The 17,098-nt window shown below is 33.3% G+C and overlaps 1 protein-coding gene across 11 annotated transcripts in view; it reads left to right on the top strand.

Moving 5' to 3' along the window:
* NBEA (neurobeachin) overlaps window positions 1-17,098 on the top strand; it is a 521,005-nt gene that overhangs the window by 209,448 nt on the left and 294,459 nt on the right. For 10 of the 11 annotated variants that reach the window (XM_048081219.2, XM_066989702.1, XM_048081215.2 and 7 more), the window contains 3 exons: window positions 7,185-7,339; window positions 11,266-11,392; window positions 16,515-16,642. In XM_048081219.2, the coding sequence (XP_047937176.2) occupies window positions 7,185-7,339; window positions 11,266-11,392; window positions 16,515-16,642 (410 nt within the window). The remainder of the gene's footprint in view (window positions 1-7,184; window positions 7,340-11,265; window positions 11,393-16,514; window positions 16,643-17,098) is intronic. The other variant, XM_048081214.2, reaches the window with a different exon arrangement.

Here is a 17,098-nt window from a genome sequence, read left to right as displayed (position 1 = left end):
GAAGCAAACACAAAAGGGTTATTTCACCTAGGTTTGCAACTAATGGAGCATAACTCACCAATAATTTCTTTTTGCATTCTCATCTTCTGTCTGACAAAAATCAGTATCTGTTATTGATTTTAGGGTTTGAGGCTTTCCTTGGTTTTTAGTCAATTTGCATTTGTCCCGCTAGACAACCTAGACAGTTAACATTTGTGAATTTATTTGTGATTCTACCCAGTACTACACTTTAAGGTTTGCATTTGTTCCATTCTACTATTTTTCTAGTAGAGAGATTTTAGAGTGAAACTATTTTTGAAATTGAGAGTGCTCTTGGTCTTGTAAATGGTTGTTTAATTTTTTTTTCAATGAGGTTTTTATATATTTATATATTTTTTTTTCTACGTGTATCAAAATTATTTCAATAGGAGGCATTTTTTCATAAGCAGAAAATCTTGAGTTCCTGGAAATTAGATCAATTATTTTTCCTAAGTTAAATATGTTACTCACTTTTAATGCATTATCATTTCATAAATTGGAACATTATGGGTTATCATAGTTCAATAAAGTCTTTACAAACATAATTTGAAATATTTTGAAGCACATCCGTTTGAAGAATTTTAGGCTTTGTTTTATTGTTGGTTGTTTGCTTGGGTTTTGTTTTCCCATGGAAGGTCCTTGGGGGCCAATCTTAAAGGTATTTATATGCTAGAGAAGATGGACATTTTGTGAAGTCTGGTCAGGGATGGTACGTGTCCTGTCAGTTAGTATGGAGAAAGGAGGTATTTTTAAAATACATTTAGATGCATAACTATGTTTTGTATACATAGACTATATTTGAAAGTAATTCTCATCATCTATCTGTGTTTTAGTAGAGTGAATATATATATATGTTATATGTATATATAAAACTGATTGACAGGAAGGGAAAGGGACAAGAACTGTGAGAAAAGATGCTCTGAAGGCTCAAATGGAGAAGTTCAGTAACGATCTGTTGTATTATTGTACATCTTTGGGAGATCACTGCTGTACACTGGTCTACCTCAGTCATTTAAATAAAATATCTAAATTCATACACTACACTCCTGTTATAGTCATTACATTCTCCAAAAAATATAAAACAGATTTGCAGACTATGACTAAATATGTTTTAGTCTTCTCCCAGTTAAAAAAAAAAAAAAAAAAAAAAAAAAAAAAGATTACTTTTTAAAACTCATAAAGAAAAATAATTGGATAAATCAAAATGCCTTTCCTATGAATCAGGTGGGGACAGTTACAGGTGCTGCCTTAGACATTGCATTCCACACTACTTTGGGTATCACAGAAGTTTTTTTTAAACAATGAAAAACTAATCATCAATGTGAAGATTCAGGGCTTCAACTGGGGTTCTAGTCCACTCTCAGTAGTTTTCATGATTTTTATGCAGTGGATATTGGAGTAAAAGGAAAGACTTGAGAGCTCCTCTCTCTAGAATATATTTCCTAATGTAGTAGTTAAAATATACTTCAAAGAATGAGAGGTATGGTTTCAGATCCCATTAGACAGAGCGGGGAGATGAAGTTGCATTGCCTGTATTCCTGGATGGTGTCTTAGTCACTGATTTTCTAAACAAAACAGAGGAAAATGTGGAAAAGCATCTCTCCCTCTGCTCTTCATTTAGAACAAATTTATACTAAATTTATTAATAGGTTCAAGTCAACCAAAATTAGGTATATTAACCTCCTTCTCTTCTCTCTTCTCTTCTCTTCTCTTCTCTTCTCTTCTCTTCTCTTCTCTTCTCTTCTCTTCTCTTCTCTTCTCTTCTCTTCTCTTCTCTTCTCTTCTCTTCTCTTCTCTTCTCTTCTCTTCTCTTCTCTTCTCTTCTCTTCTCTTCTCTTCTCTTCTCTTCTCTTCTCTTCTCTTCTCTTCTCTTCTCTTCTCTTCTCTTCTCTTCTCTTCTCTTCTCTTCTCTTCTCTTCTCTTCTCTTCTCTTCTCTTCTCTTCTCTTCTCTTCTCTTCTCTTCTCTTCTCTTCTCTCTCCTCTCCTCTCCTCTCCTCTCCTCTCCTCTCCTCTCCTCTCCTCTCCTCTCCTCTCCTCTCCTCTCCTCTCCTCTCCTCTCCTCTCCTCTCCTCTCCTCTCCTCTCCTCTCCTCTCCTCTCCTCTCTCCTCTCCTCTCTTCTCTTCTCTTCTCTTCTCCTCTCTTCTCTTCTCTTCTCTTCTCTTCTCTTCTCTTCTCTTCTCTCTCTTCTCTTCTCTTCTCTTCTCTTCTCTTCTCTTCTCTTCTCTTCTCTTCTCTTCTCTTCTCTTCTCTTCTCTTCTCTTCTCCTTTGCTATCAAGGAGTTTTCATGTTCCTCTTGTTTGTTATTTAGCAATTTGTACACAGGTAGCTCTCTCAAAACTCTTATAACCTATGTTATGTTCATCTTTTCATACTCAGTGCATTTAACTTGTTATGTCTTATAAATTAAATGTATGTATGTTTTGTGGGGAGAAACTAGCATCTCTTTACTCTCTAGTATGATTCATTGGATATACAGCTGAAAACTATACTGGATTTCTGTCTTAATTTTTTTTTTTTTAACAAAATAGGCCTCTAAAAACAGTATTAAAGCCTTATTGATTTTTACAGAACTTCTGCTTTTTAGCTTTTGATTTGGGGGGATTTTTATTTTTTTTTTACATCACAGATTAGTTTCCTTCCCCATTTCCAGTCTACATCTCATACTATTCATTCCTTTATGATTTTTTCTTTATTCAATGATGTTTCTTGTACTTAATACATGACATTTTAGCTTATATTCTATTCAGATTCTTCAAACTCACTAAATTTCTGCTATTTCCAATTTCTCTATTCAGTCATGACCATTTGTCTTTCTTGATAGTAAGCTTTTTATCTCTTGCAGTATTTTCTTGTTTCTTGACAATTTTTAGATCATTTTAGATGCTTCAGCTAATTCATCATGAATGCCAGGGAGATTCTAGTGACTGCGAATTGCACGGGAAGTAAACCCTGAAACTCACTCTCCCACTTGATCTGAGCGTGAAGATCAAAGACCTTCATGTCCTTGTCCTAAAACCACACCTAAGACAATTCACTTCCTTTATTTAGAAACAATAATCATAATCATAATTTTTTAGTAGATTAGGAACACATTATATATTTTAAAATTGTGATGTTTTGATGAATATATGCTATCAAATGACTGAAAGAACCAATAAGTGGACAGTCAGTGCTAACACTTCATTTACATGAGCCTCAGAGATTATATATTTCTGTGAGACTTCCAGAGTTACGTCTTTACTCCTTGATTTCAGATGAATCTTATCTTAATGCAGTAAGCCTAATAGAAGGTTGTCTTAAATAGGATTCAAAAAGTGCTATTAATACATGCTAACAAACACTTTTAAAAGATTTTAACCATGATCTGGGACTGAAATCAGGAAGAATAGTGAGTAATAAATATGCATGTTTCATAATGGATCAAACGTATATAGGCATAGAGAATACACAAAACTTTCAGAGAAGAAATGCTAAACTTTATTTTCAAGACTGAGTTAATCTAACAGCAGGAAGAAGGTAAGATGCAATATAGCAGACAAATTGTCCCCCATTTTCTACTGTGATTTCCTCTGAAACATCTGGCAGAAGTTGCTGTTTGACACAGAATACTCTTGTGAAAAAATTTTACTGAGGTATGTGCTTCTTGAAAATTCACAGAATCGTAGAATAGTTTGGGTTGCAAGAGACCTTAAAGACCACCTAGTTCCAACATGCTGCCATGAGCAGGGACACCTCCCACCAGACCACGTTGCTCAGAGCCCCATCCAACCTGGCCTTGAACACTTTCAGGGATGGGACATACACATCTTCTCTGGGCAGCCTGTTCCAGTGCCTCATCAACCTCACAGTAAAAAATTTCTTCCTAATGTCTAATCTAAATTTACCCTTTTTTAGTTTAAAACCATCACTACACTCCCTTTAAGGAGTCCCTTTCCACCTTTCTTGTAGGCCCCCTGTAGGTCTCTCCAGAGCCTTCTCTTCTCCTGGCTGAATTCAATTTTCTCAACCTGACAATCCCAGTTCTCAGCCTGAGAGAAATTCTTCTGCTTTCTACTGTTGGGGAAGAAAAACAGGGGCAAGAATATTAATTCAGCCTTATTCAGTTTCAAGTATCCCAGAAGAGTGTACAGAGATTTTAATTTAGTTGCCAGTGCTCAGATAGGTAGTACTAGACATCCACTACTGGAGGCTTATCTCTAACCTCTTGATTGACCAGAATGATTAAGCTTGAGGGCTTTTGGATTTTAAGAAGGAAAAGAGGTTCAAAATGTGGATTAGACTGAGAGAGAAAATATACCACTGTACAAACTGACTTGTCTGTCACCAGTACTGAGTAGCTAAAATTTTAAGGAAAGTTAACTTGAGAATGTATTTTTTTTTATTTCAATTTTCCCTTTTTGCATTTCAACATATTAATGGTGTTATTTTCTATCTAAATATTTAATGTGAATTGCTAAACTGCAGATGAATTCTGTAGCCCTTTGCTGAGGTTATTTAATGAACCAGCAATGCATGAGTGGTATGCAGGTAGAACCAACACTCACGTTAAACACGATGTGAATTACGATTAATTCAGGCTTAGGTTTAGAATTTAAAAAGGACACTCAGAGCAGCAGAATAATGATTAGTAGTCACATTTATGTTTAGAATTGTAAAATACCTGATGAACTGAATCAGTTTCTACAGCCAATTACTACTAAGCCTTTGTTGACTAAATCACTGAGGAACATTTGGGACCATGATGATGTGATTCAGGAAAATGTGCACCAGTTTGGAATCCTGAAATATGTTGTATAATATGTTGTATAAAACATGGCCTAAAAAAGAAATGACAGAATTATATATGACCTTTTCTTCTAGTAGATTTTTGTTCCTTCATGAAAAGAATATCTGAATGCTTGGCAGAGATACATATCAGGAATCTATCACATTAAATTCTTTCTTTCATTCATATTATCTTTAGGTAGATAACTATGCATCTTTCATAAATCTGTTTTGGTTTGGCTTGGCTGTTGTTTTCACTGTTCGTACCATTGGAGTGGTTTGAGTGGCTAAAAGATGGTGTGTGTTTTTTTTTAACTTGAAAGCTGTCAATCTTTCAATTTTCTTGTTCTGCTACTACTTTGATTGTTTTGCACATTTCTGTCCAGTCTATTGTGTTGTTCATAGAGTTTCTTCTTCATAGAGTCTTCTTCATCTGGATGTCATTCTCTATATTCACTCATTGTATATTGTTTTATCAGGAGGATGAGACATTTTGACAAGATTACCATGTATGATATGTCAGAAAACAGCATTTTCTTTCAAACTAGGATGATAATGTCTCACTGATTTTGCATCCTCTTATGTTTCCTGTGATTATTTTTAATTTAATAACACCTTACTTGTCTTCATGTCCTGATTCACACCTAAAAAGGACATCAACCACATGTAGAGCATTAGTACTTGTGGAATATGGGAAGGATTGTCCTTTCTTCCAAAAGGAATTAATTTTCAGACTTAAACTACGCTCTTAAGAAAACAATCTTCTAAAGAAGATTTCTTCTTGTGTTTTTATGACATTGTAGGGGCTCTGCTCTTGTCAGTACCTACTCAATATTCCTTAACTCAAGTATTCCAGAACTCAAGTATTTGGTTGAAACATTACTTGAGCTAGAGATCTTTTGTGTGGATAGGAGCTAACTTTAGGAATTTTCATACTTTTATGGTGCAGATTAATCTACCAGTGTAGACTCAAGTTTTATTCACCTGTAGCAGCTGCTATGTAAACACTTTATATCACCAAGGACTGAAAGAGATTATTAACTACAGATGAAAGCAATTATTTTAGGGTCACGTATCTTAATCAACAGTTATTGCATTGTGCAAACTCATCTTCTCCTAATGTGAGAATGCAGAGATATTAACTGGGACTGTGATCTCCTCTAAAAAGAGTTTAAAGATTATTATTATTATTGTTGTTGTTGTTGTTATTTTATGCTTGAGGAACCTTTTGTACACTGTCATCAAATAAAAGATCATAAAAAATAAGTTGTATGTTATTTTCACAATGGCATCACCAATACAATTTCCATCACCAGGCTTTGAATGAAAATCCAGAGAAATTGAGGACTTAGACATATATTAACTACATTCACAAAAGACAAAAACAAAACTCTGCACATTTTGATCCATTATGTGCCATCATGTTTACATGAAAGTGTAACAAAATAATTACCAAAGGAACTTCTAGAGCAAAATGTGGCCTTATTGCCCTAAATAGTTACATTTTCTTCCTACTTTATTTGGTTACAATAAATATTTTTAATTATAAAGGAAAATGTATCTGCTCAAGTAGGAAATGTGTATGATGATGAAAATACATTGTCTTAACATTTACAAATATCATTTGTTTCAGGTTTAGTTTTTCACCCAGTTTTTCTATTGGCATAGACTTTTATTGGAATCATTTTTTTAAATAAAAAAAAATGAAAAATTAAATAGAAAAATTTTAATTTACCTGTCTGCACTATGACAGCTGTCCAGTGTTGAAAAAGTGTTAATTAAATGTCTATACAATCTTTTCCTTCTTCTTCCCTTTTAGCACGTGCAATGTGCTTACAAATTCTCAAGACTACATTTAAACATTATTTTTTTAAAGGGCATAATACCAATATTGTGCAAGTAAATCTTTACTACTAGTATTCTGGCATAGTTTTGAATGCTTGATATTTTCTGTGCAAATCTAGAACACAGGCACACATAGTGGTGTCAACAACATATCAATGAAGTGATGTGATGTTTCAGTTTTGGGGACACTGAAAGAGAAATTGGGTTTCTCAAAGTGACAAGCAACTGCAGAAAATTAGAGTAAATCTTTCTATTAAATAGGAGTATGTTTTCATATATATGAAACCCTACATATATATATATGAAACTATATATATATATATGAAACTATATATATATGGTTTGACTATAGGTTGACTATGAAACCATATATATATATATATGTTTTCATATATAGTTCACATAGTCAACCTATTTCAGAAAGATTAAGGAAATTGCCATTATTATGTGTTCTTTATCAATAGCATTATAACAGAGTGTAATCCTGTAATAAGCAAAAACTCTTGCTAACTCTGCTGCAGAGTTTTAGTAATCTGCCACTTCTTTTCCTACAGGAGCGTGGTCGTACCAGTGAAGAAGCCCCCACCAGGTAGTCTGGCCGTGACCACAGTTGGAACTGCCACAGCGGGGAGTGGGCTGCCACCGGGTAGTACACCTAATATATTTGCTGCAACAGGAGCTACACCAAAAAGTATGATTAATACAACAGGTATCGTCCTTAAATATTTTTGTGACACTCATTTTTCCTTTTTTTTTTTTTTCTTCTTCTTTTTTGGTTTGTTTTTGTTATTTTTAGTGGTGTTTTGTTTTGTTATTTTAGTGGTGTTTTGTTTTGTTTTGTTTTCAACCATCTTTTCAGTTATTGTTTTTGTACTGTTCAAAAAAACCTGGAAAGACTAAATCTTGTCCTTTGTTAGAGACAGTATTCTCACTTAGTGTATGTTTACAGTCTTTGATAGTACATGTTGGACTTGCACAACCTTTAAATAAGTTTAATATTGTTTTATAGTCATAGTTCAGAATAAAAATGAGCTAGCTTCTCCAGTGCTCTGCAGTAGAGGATGTTTGTATGATATACACCAATTAATACCACCCTCCACACCGAAGAAATTAAAGACTACAGGATATTTATGCATATATCATAGATCGTGAAGGTTAATAGTTTTGGCAATCATTATTTATCAATACAAGTATTTTATGGTTTTTGGAAGGTTTTTTGGTAAGAACTTACCTCATTTAACTCTAGTCATGTCTTATCAGTAGTTATTTATTGTGACCTATAGAAGAAGGATAAGAGTTTTTTTAATTATTTAAACTAGTAAAAATGGGATTGTCTATCATGAAAGAATCTGTTGACTACAGAGGCTGTGGTTTCCTATCAGAAATGAATCCTTACTGTGAGAGCAACCGATGTTTACTTAAACTCCTTTGAAATGTCTGGCTATGGTCTGTTTTCTTTCTAAACTAAGCAAAAGCACTTGAGAGAAGAGCTCTCTTCAAGGATATCACAACTGCAGTCAAGGGTTGAGAAAATTAAAGTCTCCCTGGGGTTGCAGAAAATGGAGGGGGAAGCTTTTAGCATCCTTCTACTTCATGGAATAATATGAAGACACACTCATTATTTTTTCTTTCTTTTTGCAGATTACCTTTAATACCTGGTAATAGAACTTTGATTTTTCTAATGATTAAAAAAAAAAAAAAAACTAAGTTAATTATCCTGAGGCAGATGGGAGGGAAGAATGCTCTGAATATGTTTTTGCTTCTGTGAATGGTTTCATTTTGTGTAGCCAATTCTGTTAATCTTGAATGGATTTCCTTTTAGGTACTCTTGTATCATGCAAAAAATAACCTACATTGGAAACCTTGTTTTCCAAATGATATTGAGTAGTGTGAGCTTTTCAGACTCCTCACTGATTAAAGATCTGGCGTATTTTGGCTGGAATGTAGTAGCTCTTCTTTGTAAGTAATAGCATTTAAAAATCAGTCGTCTCCCTGATACCACTCTTAGTAGAGGAAAGTATTGCAGGTACCATGGTACGTTCATATTTTTGTAGATTTTATAGCTTTTTCTGGTTTTTGTTTGTTTGTTTGTTTGTTGTGGTTTTTGTTTTGTTTTGTTTTGTTTTACATTTTGTATTTGTCTCCTAGCTTAATTTATGGAAAGTATTAATTAGATGAAACTTCAAGTGTCAGATTTAATTAGTCAGAACTAAATGTGTACTGAACTTTTTGTGATCTTATTTGGTAAAGCCTTTTATGCCTGAATTCATCTGAATGAACTTTGATTAATTCTACCAAGAAAGAGTTTTCAAAATGATTCCTTTCCAACAAATTTAATATCAACATTTTAGAAACAGTAATTGCATTAATGGCAGTAAGAATTAGCATAACATTGAAAACATATATATATTAAATTGAAATGCTTGTTTTGCAACTTTTAATTTAGCTATGCCTACAGTAGTTAAAACAGTGATTATATATGTCAGTTTTTGAAGTGTATGCATCAAGTATCCGGATGCTTTCAGGTTGTAGAGTTTGTGAAATTATCTGTTATTAATGATTTTAGGGTAGTAAAGAGAACTTCATTAAACCACAGAGATTTTTACTATGATAAAAAAGGAACAGTTTACAATTTTATTAGAAACACTAGATGTCCCCCCAAACCTATTTACAGCTGTTTTTACAGTATGTCACAGATAGTGTGCCAATGCAATTTTATCTTTGAGGTGTATTCTGTGCTGGAATTCTGAGGAAGGTGGTATGTGGATTTTTTTGTTTGTTTGTTTGTTTGTTTGTTTGTTTAAGTTATTCGTAGATTGGAGTCAGTGTTTACATTTCATCTGCCATCGCTGTCATAGTCACTGTCACTGTCACAATGCAATGAAATGTATGTTACTGATGCCCTTCTAGTGCTTTGAATATTTCTTTTGGGTGACAGGTTTTCTTCCTTCATTTCTGTAAGAATCTGTTTCTGTAGTTTTTAGAGTTGATTTCTGTAATTCCTATCCTGATTCTCAACTCTGTGTTAAATCAGTAGTTCTTAGTCTGTTTAGCCTTCTCTTCTGGGATCCTCACTGGTTAAATAACTTAGCAACTACTTTTTTAAACAAAAGCCATCATGAAAAAAAAAATTGGAAGGAAAAGGGGAACAGCAATGTGTGTTACCTAAGTATATATAACCCACCTCTCACTCACACTGTAATAAAACTCTAGTAATTAGAGTAAATTAGTTCCTACTCTAAATCCTGAACCAACTACTATAGTAGCCCAGCAAAATCTACTTCATTTTGATATTTTTTTGAAAGTTTTTTTTTTAAATGAGACAGTCAAAAATCCAATTTTTACCTTAATTCATTTCAAAAAACAAAATACTTAAAGGCAAAAAAAAAAAATTGTACCTGCTGCCAGAAAATGTTTGCCCATTACCAGCCTTTAATCTCTACTTCATTTTCAGCTGGCTGCTTAAGCAGTTAAGAAATCATACTGGCTTTGTAAAGATTTTATTTATTATTTGTAGGAAACTAAAATATATATATTAATATGCCTATATATCAGTTACTAACACTGACCAGCAATGGGGAGTTACTAGTTATGATTTAAAAGAAATTAGTAGAATAATGTAGTTGATCCCTAAACTTCATTTTCTGGGGTCTTCCACCTCTCGTTGCTAACTTGGCTAAACCTTCCTCGTTGCTTGACACCCTCATCTCAGGTAACATTGCAGTCCCTCTAACTCCACAACAGTTAGTTGATACCTCTGTTGCTGTGATGTGTTACATGGCATGGTGACCATGCAGCAGAATACTGACAGCATTTATCACGATGCTTTCACTACTGCTCATGGCCACTGTACGCCTTTTCTGTTTTGCTTCAGAGAGTCTGAACTCACAGTGCTGTTTCAGCAAACATGATAGATTGGCATTTAGAGTCTAAGTGTAGCCCTTAGCTCTGACCCACATCACATAAAATATAAATGTACACTCTGTTGCATCTTTTTTCTGGGCAGCTGTTCACAACCCATTGAAATGATACCCCCACTGCCCTCCTTACTCTTCAGGTCTTAAAATTCTCCTTGACTTGAAGAAGGAAACTGAAAAACTAAAATCAGAGTCTTGTTAGAGTATTAATATTCTTCAGACGCTAGTTTTCACCATTACTTGCTGAAGGAATGAACATTTTCTATTTTCTGAGTCATTTTTTTAATTTCTATTTAAAAGAAAAAAATTCTATTTGCCTGTAGTTGCAACTGGGCAGCTAAGACGTATGTACATATAGAAAAAAAAAAAAAAAAAAACAGTTTAACTCCTATTCTTCTCAATCTCACCTTAAATATACCTGTATTTTAGAAAGTTCTTGATTTACAGGCTGATGTAAAATGTTTTCATCTTTGGAATATAATTTGAGAATAATGAAAATTGCCTGACTTTTAGTAGCTATTTAAGCTTATTATTTTTATACCAGCAAAATAAGGTATTAATTTATACGGTATTCACATTGAATGTTTTTAATTGTTTTAGAATAAGTAACATTATTTCCTTACTTAAAAGTAAATGAATAAGACAAGCACTATATTAAAAGTTTCTAAAAGTTACATTTTTTCAGACTGAATTAAGACCTGTATTTTTTGGGGGACAGGTGCAGTAGACTCAGGATCTTCTTCTTCCTCTTCGTCATCCAGCTTTGTGAATGGTGCTACCAGCAAAAATCTCCCAGCTGTCCAAACTGTTGCTCCAATGCCAGAGGATTCAGCTGAAAATATGAGGTACACAAGTTCTATCTTTTAATATTAATTATCATTTCTCTTCCCACAACACCCTCATACATACAAAACACTATAAAAAGGAAAAAATATATATGAGAATGTATTTTAGTTTCCTCATTATGCCTTGCTGTATTTATTCATATAATTCAATATATATTTATAAACTTGTTTAGTACTAAGTATGTACAGACTAAAATAACACTTCACTGAAAAGCCTAATTTCTTAGGACTATGCTGGTCGCTAAAACTTTGTTAAAAGTTATTTTTCAGTTTACCAGCTTTTTACAACACTCAGTAATGAAAGTAAAAATGAGAATGCAAGCACAACTTGGCAATAGGGCATTAGTAAGTGGAGAGACACAAGCTCTTCTGAGCAAACAAAAGCCCTATTTAAACTAGAGAGGGTGAAAACGGACATGCATTTGTGCAGCTAACTAAATGGTGGACTAGATCTAGGTATAGCAAGAGGAACATATCATGGAATAGTCCCCTAAAATTGCCCTCTAAAATTCCCATTGCATATCTTTATATGATAATTTATTTTGTAAAGGTATTCATTTGTGCCACAGCACATGTCAAAGACGAATTTTCAACGTTTTCAATGTGCACACCTATTTGCCCTAAAAAGCTGCAACTGGATATAGTAAAGAGCTGACAAGTCTCGCTTAGTTGGCTAGCTAATTCAAGATGTGGTTTTAAGATTGGAATGAAAAAAACAACCATGAATTGTTCATGAGCTTAAAAGTTGCCAGGTCTTGTCCTATAGGAGCATTTAATTCCTTAATGCACTCCAGTGCATAAAACTATTTTAATCTCATACGTTAGGACAGTATATTTCTGAGGACAAAGTCTTTTACAAAATTCAGATACTGAAGTACGTTAAAATTAACTTGAATCTTTAATAAATGTATTGTTAAACAATTTTAACCAATGCAATGTTCATATATTTTTTCAAAAGCATTTTGAAAGTTTTTGTCCTGGAGTCAAGGAACAACTTCAGTTGCAAAATCTGGCATTCAAATTTTGAATTCTGAGTTTGAACTCAAAAGTAGTTGTACTCCAAGTACTAACTGTAATTAGTCACTGGAAAAATCTATATGGAGCACTACATCAAAAATGTAGATAAATTAATCAACCTGAGAAATGTCTTTGGGGTTTTTTTTCTTTTCTTCACTTCCCTTTTCTACTAAAACTTTATTTTGATAATAGACCATTTTTGTTTTTATCATTTTAAATTTATTGTGCTTCTAAAAATCAGAGCTGTTTGTGGGAACAGAAAGCATGAAGTGACAGCTAACTTGTCTAAGCCTTCCCTTACAGTAACTGCACAGGAAAAAAATAACTCCTCATTGCTGTAGACCAAGCAGAAGAGAGTGAGCAGGATGATGATCTTGGATTCTTAGGCATTTAATAGTTTTGATTTGTAGGTGGAGGTTTGGTCCAGTATGAGGTTGCAAAGGTAGCATACTTGGGACTGGGACAGTGCGTGCCGCTACGCTCTGCTGTGGTGATTATATATATCCAAGGCTATAGATCATGTTGCTTTTTCTATTTGATATCACATAACATTACAGAAATTGCAAAACATTGTACAGACTAGACTTTATCATGAACATAAAAAGTGCTTACTCTTTCTAAATATTTTCAATTGTCACTTAAAGTATTTCACTTCTGCCTTCTGTTTCTTTTTACTCTAAAAGATATGTTTTTAATGCTAAAAACAGAAGTGACAGCTGTGATTCTCATAATATAATTTTTGATTAAGTTTATAAAATTTAAAGAGTTTTCTGCTGTCCTCACAAAGTAATGCATCCATCCATATTGCCAGGTCCATGTGAGACTTGTGAGTGTTTATGCTGTCCTGGATGTCTATCTTCCTTACACATTCTATGATATTATGTCATGTTTATATAATGTTTCATTTCAAGTCTTACAAGAATCTTTAGCTATCTAAAAAAAAAAAAAAAAAAAAAAGTAGGCACACAGAAATTTGGCTTAATAACCAGAGACTCATGCTGGATTGGTGGGCAAAGAATGAATTGATTCTCCTGTAATTTCATATTCATCATTCATAGACATGCTGCTTTTGATAAGAGGAAGGTAAACATGTGTAACATGCAATAACATGGTACTAGTTCTGTTGAGTGTAAAATCCTACTAAGGAAGTAAATTAAATGGTTCAAATAACAGAGTTAGTTTTTACAGTAGGGAATTTAATAATTTCCAGAATCTCTTGTCTGTAGCTTGTATAAGCTTTGCGTTTCAGAAAATTTTTATAAGAAGTGAGGCTTTTAGTGGAATTTTATCAGTTCCTTTGAGATAAAATACTAGTCTTTAGATTTTTTTTTAGATTTTTATTTAGATCTAACAGTAATACACCAAGAACTATTTCAAAAGATCCGCTCGGGATCCCTGCAATTGAAACTGTATATAACAGTACATTTAATAAAAGTTGTTCTTGACATTCTTGGTAGGTTTTATGTAAACCTTTATTTTCACAGGCTGAAGTAAAAAAATTGCATACCTAATTCTCTCACTAGATTGAAGTAAATCCCTTACATTCCTTCTTTGTGAGCAACTCAAGCACTAGCTACTAAGAACTTTTCACAGGGTTATTTGCTTTTTTTCCCTTGCAGTTTAAAAAGTATTTTTTTAATCTGCTGCTGCTACTGTGCTCCTTAAGTATTCCTTGTCCCAGTTTATCACCTTTGTGCTCTTGCTGTCTCCCCTGTCCCATCATATGTAATTATATATAGTATATATTATTTATTTTCTTAGATGTGTTGCCTTTCATCTGCAAAATAAATACTCTTGAATTTGGATGCTATTAAAATGTATTTGCATTTAAGAATATGTACAACTGGAGAGGAAAAAATATTTTGTTTATTGATCACAAAATATCCTTAAAAACTCTTGGCTCAGTCACGAAAACTAGTTACATGAATCCCCATAGGGAGTTCCCTAATGATTGCAGGATGCATTATAAGGTATAATAGATGTGAGAAGCAGCTGTAGTATCAGATCAGTCTGTCTGTCCTCTTTTGCTTCTCTCTGTGCATGTGGGTGGACCAGAAATTCAGTAGATGGGCCACCTGCTTCCCTGAATCTTTTTGGGGTCTCTGTTTATGCTTTTTTCTTAATTCTGTTTCTTCTTTTTGAAACTGAAGGAGCAGAACTTCAGTCAGTTTTCAACGCATAAATGCACCAAGGATTTATATAAAAGCAAAAGGATTTTTTTTCTTTTTTTTTCTCTATTTAAATATTAATTTCCGTCATTTGATATGAATTTTTAAAGAGTGCTAAACTTTGATCTCACACTTTCACAGAATACTATCCCAAATTCCCTCTGAATAGATCCATAATGTACAAGACCAATCAACTATCCATTTGATAGCAAGATGCTCAAATACCTTGAGGTATTAATCACAGGATGTTTAATCCAAAATGTTAACAGCACAACCATACCTCCCATGTCATTGGATCTTTAAATAAAATTTTTCTTCATTTTAAAACTTTTGAACTTCAGTTTTTTTTTCAATTGTACATGAAGTTTTCAGAGTTAAATGAACTCTAAAATTAGAACCTTTAAGTAAATTTATAGTGAAAGCCTGTTTTAAAACATGGTTTAGAGAAGTCTAGATTTATCTAGTAGTTTTTTCTCTAGCAGCAAAAGCTTGCTTTGCTCTATATTGCAAATGAAAAACTCAAAGCTAGTCATCAGTGTTTCAAGTACAGTCAATAGAAGCTCTAGCACAATGAAATTCACTCCAGCTAATCATTTAAAATAATGGCTGGTGATATGAAACTGCTTTAGAATACTAAAAAATCAATATCTGAATTTGAAATAGGGAAGCAGCAACTTGAAAGAAAATAAGCTATAAGAATTCACTTTAAGCTATTGAAGGAAAACTTCCAATGTGTTTATAATGTGATATTTGTTTTTAAATGTAGGAATCTTCATGTGACCTGAATCAAAAGGTCCGTATTTATTTAGCATTTATATATAGTAGATACCATTGAAAAGTTAATTGTTAGTGTCCATTCTCTAAGGTTCTGTCAATAAATGTAACTTCTTCCTATACTATGCTTTTAAATGCCAATAGTATTTTGTTGCTGTAGTTTCAGGAAAAAGAAAATGTTCTGCTACAAGCTCTCTGGGGAAAAAAAATGAAAGAAAGAAACAAAGTAAAAGAAAGAAAGGAAGTGAAAGAAAGAAAAAAAAAGAAAGTAAATAAATAAATAAATATTGGTAGACCAGAATATGTATGTAATATCATTTACGTTTTTCAGTAATACATCATTTCTTTGAGGTTACGTAGAAAGTGTGTAATCTTGGCACAAGAGTTTCAGAGGGCACAGGTGTTGTGCTCTGTCAGGTTTTAAAAGGGACTGAATAAAGAAGGAATCTAAGGAGATAGTCCTTCAGACAGTACACAAACCTTGGCAGTCCTATGCAGTTCTGTTGCTAGCTTTGTATACTCAGAAAAAGGTATATTATTTAAGAAGCAAACAGAAGTCACAACACTCCTTTCCATTGTACAAGTAGAAATTTAGGAATACTCCATGCCTCAAAAAGTCTCAGCAGGCAGAAAGGTAGAAATACAGTAGCAAAGTGATTTACCTGTGATAATTTTCCCCCAAAGCTGAAGAAAAGAACATTGATTTTTCTTGATTCCTGTTCTAGAACACTTCCTCATGCATTTCCTTGTCTACCATTTCAATGACAGATATTATGTGAAAGCTTGAAGAAAAAATCAAGTTATTTGTGATTGCATTATGTGAATAAAAACTACTCTCTTCAAGTTTTCAAATATATATAAAATATAAGGTGAGATAGGTGCAATATCTGACATTCTTCTTCCATGTTTGAAAATGAGAAAAAAAAGTTTGTTTGTTTTGGAACTCTGCCAGTGCTGTAGAATTTAAGAGGCTGCCACACTGCTGAATCTGAAATGGCATGTTCATTTACATAAAACCATTTAAACACATTTAAATCATTTAAATTATGATTGTTCTCTTCTCTAAAGAATCTTACAGAAACTTTTAAAAACAGGTGTGGTTTGACATCATTTAATTTCAAGTTTTAAGTCTTCTTCCAATCATGGTCTCTGTTTTTCCACAGTATCACGGCAAAGCTTGAAAGAGCCTTAGAAAAGGTGGCCCCTCTTCTGAGAGAAATTTTTGTTGATTTTGCCCCTTTCCTATCTCGTACCTTGTTGGGCAGTCATGGACAAGAACTGTTGATTGAAGGTACTGTTTCTAAGATTATATTATTTTAGCTGTTAGTAGTTTGATATGAATACTGTTTCTTTTCAACTATTTTCAATAAATAAATGAATCAGTTGTTAATGTCTTGTGATTTCACTTACTCTCATTTAACTTTATTTAAAGTAATTAAAAATGTCACCCTGAGATACATCTTGTCACCTTAGAGTGCAAAAATCTCTCTGTAATTTGCTTTTTGCTCCTCAGAATAATAATGTGTCTTTCATACTGACTTTGAGAAACTGCTGAAAAAGTATAATAAAAAAGTATAATCAAATCTCATGGAAGAAAATAAATTGAAGAATGTGGTCCAATATTATTGATATGTGCATCTAGATTTGGTAGGGACACTGTTTCCTCAGGTGGGTCAGTTGGATTCACATGGGCAGATAAAGAGCTGTCCCTAGAGGAGAATAAAAAGCATTTATGTGTGTATGTATG

This window comes from Anser cygnoides, chromosome 1 (genome assembly GCF_040182565.1).
Source record: "Anser cygnoides isolate HZ-2024a breed goose chromosome 1, Taihu_goose_T2T_genome, whole genome shotgun sequence".
Taxonomy (NCBI): Eukaryota; Metazoa; Chordata; class Aves; order Anseriformes; family Anatidae; genus Anser; species Anser cygnoides.
The sequence above is the reverse complement of the archived record's forward strand: the minus strand, read 5'-3'. Positions and strand labels throughout refer to the sequence as shown.